General features: G+C 42.2%; 1 protein-coding gene across 1 annotated transcript; it reads right to left on the bottom strand.

Annotated features, from left to right (window-relative positions):
* Positions 1-516: 516 nt before the first annotated feature.
* Positions 517-7,093, bottom strand: utp25 (UTP25 small subunit processor component). Its single transcript, XM_053502337.1, has 13 exons — positions 6,973-7,093; positions 6,178-6,217; positions 5,883-6,063; positions 4,250-4,477; positions 4,037-4,125; positions 3,722-3,920; positions 3,193-3,389; positions 2,896-3,112; positions 2,597-2,799; positions 2,332-2,514; positions 1,759-1,868; positions 1,137-1,382; positions 517-867 (listed from the first exon to the last, which is right to left on the bottom strand). The coding sequence occupies exons 1-13, from the start codon at positions 7,071-7,073 to the stop codon at positions 606-608; spliced, it is 2,256 nt and encodes a 751-aa protein (XP_053358312.1). The 5' UTR covers positions 7,074-7,093; the 3' UTR covers positions 517-605.
* Between the last annotated feature and the right edge of the window lie 1,222 nt (positions 7,094-8,315).

Genomic DNA, 8,315 nt, shown 5'->3' with positions numbered 1-8,315 from the left:
GGACGCGTCACACAGACTGGAGCAGGAAGACACCGAGACACAATGATGAGTTTTATTAAAAACCTTCTTTTTGTTTCCATATTACAGACGATTTTCACTACACAGTGATCGTGTCTGGGATCATGTTTGCATGTTTTTCCTTTTTTTTTTTTTTTTATAAAATAAAATATAAAATTTATCTTCAGATGTAAAACAGGGAACAGATTGTGAACTAGGTCTCAGAAGTCCCATGATGCTTTGTGTTGTGCAGTAGGTCAGTGAGGAGCGCTCTCTCTCTCTCTCTACACCAGAGGAACAGGACGATTAGGATCGGAAATCAAACACAGGAAGCGTGTCTAATCCCAGAGTGAGCGAATAAGTTATTCAAGTTTATATTACACCTTAAAACACACTCACACCTCACAGCAGCTTATTTAATGACATCACTGAGCTCATACATAGCTCCGCCCCCTTTAACACTCATCCATCCTCTTGTGGCGTGTAAAAAAAAAAAATTTATCGTCCTATTTAAGGTTTATTTATCGTCCCTGGTGGTCCATGAAATACAGTACGAAAGGTAAGTCTCTCTGTGTGTGTGTGTGTGTGTGTGTGTGTGTGTGTGTGTGTCACACACGCTTCTCCTCCCCGGTGATGAACAGATGGACAGACTTGCTGGACTGCATCATGCTGGCGGCGCGCTCGGCCCCCGCGATGGCCGCCAGTCTGTGAGCGTCATAGCGCGAGTACAGCGCTGTGCAGGTGAAGCTGGCCGAGCTGGCCACGCCCTCAGAGCCGCCCAGCTGCAGCATGTTACACACCTCGCTGTAGAAGTGAGCGTACGTGGGCAGAGCGTAAAAAATCACATTCTGGATCCCTCGAATGGAGTACCTGAGAGAGAGAGAGAGATGGGGAGGGAGGTTAATAAAATGAGAAAGACACAGAGAGAGAGACAGAAAAAGAGAGAGAATAAGACAGACAGAAAAAAAAAACAATGTAAGAGAAAGATGGGAAAAAGTGACAAAGAGAGAGCAAGAGAGAGAGTTTTTTTTTTTTTTTAAATCCTATTAGAATAAACACCAAACATTTTGGTCCAAAACAATTTTGTGATCTGTCCATTGCTCTCTCTCTCTCTCTCTCTCACACACACACGCACATACCTCTTGTAGAAGTGGAACCTCTCTGAAAACAGCAGGAACTGTTTCTCCCCCGTGCTGAAGTAGTGGCGAGCGCGGGAAACCTCGGATCTGGACGAGTACTCGCTGAGCGCCGAGAAGCTCACGTCCTCCTTCTTTAGAAAGTTCCTCACGCGCACAAAATCAAAATATGACGGCACGTAGATGAGCGTGTGTGACATCACAGAGTCCCGGTACTGCGGGAGAACCTTCTCCACAAAGAACTGGAACCTGGAGCATCATGGGAAACGGAGTTATACATCAAGGCGCATGTTACATGGACAGCAGGGAGTAAGAGTGATTAAAAAAGGTGTAGGAAAGCAGCAGGTGTGTGTGTGTGTGTGTGTGTGTCTTACTGACTTTTTTGTGTAATAATAAAAGAAAATGACTAAATATTATGCTTAGGTGAATAATGCCCTCTAGTGTTCACTGCAAATAAGGCAGTGTATAAAAGTTTATTTTTTTAAATCATGAGTGTTTCTTTTTATTATCTGCCTTTTATATCCCACAATAAACTATTTAATTTATTTATTTATTCTTACTTTGATGGATAAACATTTACAAATGTAAGTATTATTATTAATATTGTTATTTTGTCATCCCTCACCTGTTGTCTTGGTCCATGAAACTGTCGGTGTGAAACATCTGGAAGACGTGAGGCAGCTGGACCAGCACCTGGCAGATGGAGCCTGTTTTAGGAAGGTTTTTAACCAAAACCTGAAACAAAAAAAAGGGAGAAATATAGTTATAGTAGAAGCTACAGTAGAAATATAGCTTAAATATAGAATCACATTCTAGATAAACTGGGTGAATCAGGTGACTCAACTTAATCATGTGACTTAGATTAACTGTTGAGTCGGGTGAATCAGGTCAACTGGGTAACTCACAGCAATCGGATGAATCAGGTGAATCACATGACTCATCACATGATAAACTGAGTCAACTGGATATATCATATGAAGCAGGTGAATCAGGTGAATCACACGAATCACCAAGCTGACCCAATTTATCTGGATCAGGTGACTCAGGCGACTCAAATGAATCATGTGACTCAAATGAATCGGGTTAACTGGGTGATTCTGACGACTTAGAGAAATGGATTCGGTGACTCCATACATTTGTCCACAACATAGTTATACATAAGGTGTGTGTGTGTGTGTGTGTGTGTGTGTGTGTGTACCTGTCCCCTGTAGTTGTGGCAGTGCTTGGTGAGGATGTTGTTGATCTGTGGATCCTGGATGGAGCTGAACACCAGCGTCTGTCTGTAGAACCTCGCCCAGTTGTTCAGGTTCCACATGCGCACGCGGGAAAAATCTACGCCGTGAGAATCCAGTGGCTGCAGGTTCATGTGCTTCATCACATGCTGCAAAACACATCAAGGAACATGTCATCAGGTGATTCACGCGCACACACACACTAGAGCTCCAGCACTCGAGGTTCCTCACCAGCACGTGCTCCCAGTTCTGCATGAGGAAGACGTCGCTCTGCTCGAGGACCAGCAGCTCCACGGACGACAGGAAGTCAAAGTCCCGCTGAGCGTCTCCATCCACGCCGATCAGCGTCCTGAGCCCCAGAGGAGACGCGATGATGATGTCAGAGGAGTAGAACGGCGAGTAGAGACGCATGCTGCGCTTCAGGATGGACACACCTACAGAGAAAGAGAGAGAAATGAAAAGTCGTTACTCATTAGCCATATGAGCCTCAGAGCGAGCTGACGTGTACGTGACGTGACACACTCACGCACCGATCCGGAAGTGATCGTCGATGTTCCCGGAAAAGATGGCGTTATAGTCGTCGGGTCGATGCTGACCGGCCGCTTTGGAGCTCGGCTCCTCTCCGTACTCGTCTTTAAACCTCTTCTTGTTGCTGACGTCCATCTTTTTCCCGTCGCTCTCCAGCAGGGAGATGAAGGTCTGGACCACGCGGAGCGCCCCATCTCGGAACGGAACCAGGATTAGAACCTGCAGGAGAAAACGGGTCAGGGTGGTGGATTCTCTTTGATCTTACAGAATTTGTTAATAAAGCAGTAAATAATAATTACTTTGGGTCTGGTGAGCCCCTGATCCCTGAACTCGTCCTCGCTTTTGCCCTTCCCCTCCTTCAGCGCGGCATTATGGGTAAGCACTCTGGAGTTGGCCTTCAGGACGTGGTTAAGAGCGTGGAGACAGTACGCTCGCCGAGTCTCAGCTACCCCGTCCAGCACCGAGCATTCTGGGTAATAAACGTCCCGGTAGGAACCTACAGACAGATTAAAGACTTAGACTTACATCCCATAATGCACCATGCTAAGTCATGTCTTAACAACAGGCGTAGTTTGGGACACGCCCACAGTGGACTGGTCACGGTGATTACGCTGACTATGTAGTGAATGTGATTTGTGACCTTACAGCGGTTATAACACGGCCTACATAGTGCCCTGGGTGTGTGTGGTTTGGGACGTGGCCACATCGGGCTGGTGTGAGTGATGTGACCTGCACAGTGTGGTTTAGGACACATCCCCTAGGGAGGAACATTCCATGATCCTCTGTGACACAGCAAAGCTGTACATCTTACATCTTTTTTGTCCTTACCCATGAGCCTCAGCAGCTCGTCCTGTAGGTCGGGGCGTCCTGCTGCGTCGCCCCCTTCAGGCTTGGAGGACTGACTGAGCGCTCGCCACTTCGGCTGCAGAGATTTATGGAAAAGCGGGAGAGGGACGGACGAGGACTGAGCCACGGGTGGAAACCGCTCGAGGGGACGAGTGCAGTGCAGGACGCCCAGTCTAGACCACTGAGGATGGAAAAAAAACAAAAACATGAGACAATAAGATTAAAATCAACAACAACAACAATAACATTTTAAAATCATTAAATCACTCAATTAAACATCTGGAACAAAAATCACACCTTAGCCTGAGTCCTGATTCTGGAGCCGCTTGAGATTCTGTTCACCTCGAGGTCACTCAGCTCCGCCTCCTGATGCTCTGCAAACATGTCTTCATATGTGTGTGTGTGTGTGTGTGAGCCAGTGAGACAGAGAAACACAAAACACATCTTCAGTACTATAGCATTAACAGTGTGGATTTTGTGGATTTTTGCGTATTAAACTGAAACCCTGACCTCGCTGTGACACATCAGCGCTCTCCTGCTCTCCATCTTCGTCCAGGTTCAACTCCAGACTGAACTCGGCTTCACCTGCTTTATCTGTGAACTCGTCCTCCTGCTGCTTCTGGTTCACAACATCTTCAGTTTCATCCTCGTCAGAGGAGTCTGCTGCCTCTTCACCACCACCACCACCATCATCTTCATCATCCTCATCTTCACTTTTCGCTGCATCTTCTTCGACATCTGTAAGAGATAAAAACATGATTAATAAAAAGACAGATTGTGAAATTCTCCCTTTAGCTTTCAGAATCACGTCTAGCTAAATCCCGATTCACGAACATCCAAGTAACGAATTTCCACAGATACGAACGTGCTGCGGTTCTACAAACATTTGTAGATGCGAACAATTTGTGGAAGTATCTCATGTGTATTGTACAAATAAATAGACACTGCAGTGCACCAGATACCAACATTCAGTATGTAAGTGAATGTATATAGAGTGTGAACCGGCACGGTGTCAAATTACACGCGCGCACACACAAGAGAGGCTGAGGGAGAAAATGGATTTTTAACCTTCTAATGAGACTTTCTTTCACAGTAAACCTTTCTCCTTTTTTTATTTGAGTTTCATATAAACACACATTAATGGAAAATGATATAAAAAAATTAGCAAGGAACATATGCTAATAACATTCATGTGAGCGCATACTAACGGAATCACTGCTGTAACATAAAAAAACAAACAAATGAACCTGCACTTTACCTTTTAAAAGAATCGCGACAGAGCAGTGTTTCTGCAAAGGGCAGTGTGTGTGTGTTAAAAAAAAAATGCTTTACACTGTATGTTTGTGTCAAAGCCGCATAACACCTTTAAGGTATATGTTTAACTTGCGATGAGATGCAGTATTAGGCACAGTAAGGAAATGTCCGACGTTCTGCCAAGTTTGGCAAGGTCCAAAAGCTTCCACGAGGGCAGCAAAAAAGATTAAATCTTTAATTGTTTGCATGGAAAGATTGGAAATGTAATCACTAAGCCAAAACTGCAAAAACCAACGGTGAATCGCGGTAAACCATACTTATGGCCACGCGAGAAACCACACTGACTGTTGCAAGGCCCATGTTGTCAGACTTACAAACAAATCCGACTTTTGAACATGCTCCCAGAATGAAGTCGGGGACTTACTGGATCATGTCATCCTGAACCCAGCCTTATTTCATTTCAGAATTCTGCTCCTTTGCTTCAAGAATTCTGACCAGTTCATGCAAATTCATCACATGCAACCAGAATCCTGCCTCCAGTTTGCAGAAACCCAGCTCTCACTTTCAGACCTCTGCCTAGAGCTCCCAGGAAACTAGCCACGGTATCCAGAACCCATCCGCAGCTTCCTGAATTAGTTCTCTAGGTGCCAGAATCTTATCTCCATCATTTGGAATCCTGGCTTTAGCTTTTAGAAATAATTTGTTCCTGGAATACTTTTCCAATCAGCTGGAGAAGACGAAACGCTCGCAATGTTTAGCTACGCCCACTCAGGACGACGTGTCATTTCATCCAGCAAAGGAAAGCCTTCTGCTATGGCAGAATTTTATAATAATTGGACACATGATCAGTGTAAAATACAAACTAAATGTACAACTCGATAATAAGAACCTTCATTTAGGTCATCCAGTTCTTCCTCATCGCTCTCTTCTTCTTCGTCATCATCATCATCATCACCATCAGCGGGGGCGGGGTTTATGCTTGACAGCAGCTTTTCATACGCAGTGGGTTTTTCCTCCTCCTCGTCCCACTCTTCACCGCTCTCAGAGCCGGAGTTTTCCGGACTGTTGGCCTGTGAAGAAGAAACGCATTAATCTCCCTCTCATTCTTCACTAATAATAATAATAATAATAATTAATTCACTGCTAATTAATTAATAATAGAAAAAAACAGCATCGACACTCACCAAGCGAACGATCTGTGTTCTCTCAGCTCTTTCAATGACACTGAAACCAGAAAATAAGTTATATTCTTTTATTTATTCTAATAACAAAAATACATTACCTTGCAAAAGTATTCACCCCCTCTGAACTTTGTCCCATTTTGTCACATTACAGCCACAAACGTAAATGTATTTTCTTGGGATTTTTATATGACGGACCAACACAAAGGCACAGAACTGTGGAGTGGTAAAGAAATGATAAATGGTTTCACTCACACACACACACACACACACACACACACACACACACCTGCAGCTGTAATTACAGTGAGAGGGAGTTCTACAGAGTGTTGCCTTGGGGGGGGGGGGGGGTGAATACTAATGCACACCACACAAATTAAAGATATTTATTTGTTAATAAATTCGGAAAGCTGTTTATCATTTTTCCTTCGACTTCACAGTTCGAAGCCCCTTTGTGTCGGTTTGTCACATCGAATCCCAATAAAACACATTAGTTTGTGGCTGTGACGTGACAACATGTGGAAAAGTTCAAGGGGTGCGAATACTTTTGCATGGCACTGTACGATCATTTACTGAGCGAACAACATGCATTAACTATTTACATATCATTAAATACAAATCAATAAATCGCAATAATAATAATAATAAAACATCCTGACAAATGTAATTGGAATAAACTCGAGCTCGCGCTCTAGCATCATTAGCTAGCAGTACTGCAGAGTCAGGAGAGCGTTATAATCTGTTATAAACTGTAATAAACTGTAATAAACGCTACTTTACAGCTGAAGTCACGCTTACTTGTCATCGAACGGATGCTGCTCTCCGAATTCCTTCAGGTGTTTTTTCTGTTTTTTAGTTAAACTTGTGAAATTCTGGTGCTTTTGTTTCCTCTTGCCCATTTTCACATACAGGCGCGTGCGACACTATGTGTGTGTCTTCTTCGCGAGATGTTTATCCGGCCCGTGCGAGCGCTGCTGTCCGCTTCAGCGCCCCCTGTCCGTGTGGAGAAGTCACTACTGCTATCTTGCTGTAGTCACAAACATGAACTCAATCACTTTATCACTTTATTTATTTATTTATTTATTATTATTATTAGTATTAGTATTATTATTATTATCATTTCGTTAGTACATTAACTATTTTTCTTTAATTTTTATTTATTGTATTTCTACTTTTCCTTGTCACTAGTTTATTTTTATTATTTTTTTTATTTTTTTATTAATCAATGCAACTGTATGACCAAGACAAAGCAATTTCCCTCTGGGATTAATAAAGTTCTTTGAATCTTTGAATGAATTTTATTAATTGATAAAAAATATTAGTCAGTTAAAAATGCAAAGATAAATTATCAAATACATCAGACACTACCATTAAAATAGTCTAATATCAAATTATATATTTTAGCTATTAAAGACTAGCGTAAGTACGCACCATCGACAGTAGAAGAGTTTATAGAAATAGTTAAAAAGTTGAAGCTAAAAGTAATCTGCTGATCAGTGATATTATTATTATTATTATTATTATTATTATCATTATTATTATTTGAGGTTGAAGCCCACATACATGTCTGTGTGTCTCTCTGTACAGCAGAACTCTCTGTCTAACTTATTAATACAAAGAAATCCCATTCTGTAAGGTTGAGTATCTTACGCCTTGTTTACACTAAGTTGTCCTTCTTTGGTGCTCAGACAAATACACTCCCTGTTCGGTAATCGGAGAGTGAATCACAGATGAGAAATGGAAAAAGTAGATCAAAGGATAAAGATGAAGTTTTGTCTTAAAACCACTCCAGCGTGTTAAAATTCACTTATACCACTTCAGCGCTGTTATTTCAGCCAAAGTGAAAATATGAACTAATCCCAGTCAAAATATTCACTTTATCTTTTCTAATTAATATCTATTGGTGCAGGTGTTTGTTTACATTGAGACAGTAGCGCATTAGTAGATTATTTTAAAGTAGATTATTAAATCCCACACATAACTGTTCATAACATCACTTTTACTCCACATTTAGATTCACTGATGGTGCAGATTAAACTTCAGGTAGAGATCTAAAGACTGCAGGAGATTCAGTAAAGTCTGTACAGACAGTTTTGCATGAAGTTGTGACAAAGTATATCTGGACAGACAGAAAATTTTCT

This window comes from Clarias gariepinus, chromosome 8, assembly GCF_024256425.1.
Source record: "Clarias gariepinus isolate MV-2021 ecotype Netherlands chromosome 8, CGAR_prim_01v2, whole genome shotgun sequence".
Classification (NCBI taxonomy): Eukaryota; Metazoa; Chordata; class Actinopteri; order Siluriformes; family Clariidae; genus Clarias; species Clarias gariepinus.
The sequence above is the reverse complement of the archived record's forward strand: the minus strand, read 5'-3'. Positions and strand labels throughout refer to the sequence as shown.

Bases quoted from the DNA above. Each gene is read 5' to 3' on its own strand.
- utp25 (XM_053502337.1), bottom strand. From the start codon at position 7,073: ATGGGCAAGAGGAAACAAAAGCACCAGAATTTCACAAGTTTAACTAAA. The intron at 3,113-3,192 runs GTAATTATTATT...TTTCTCCTGCAG, and splicing joins AGGGGCTCACCAGACCCAAA to GTTCTAATCCTGGTTCCGTT. The intron at 868-1,136 runs GTATGTGCGTGT...TCTCTCTCTCAG, and splicing joins AGGTTCCACTTCTACAAGAG to GTACTCCATTCGAGGGATCC.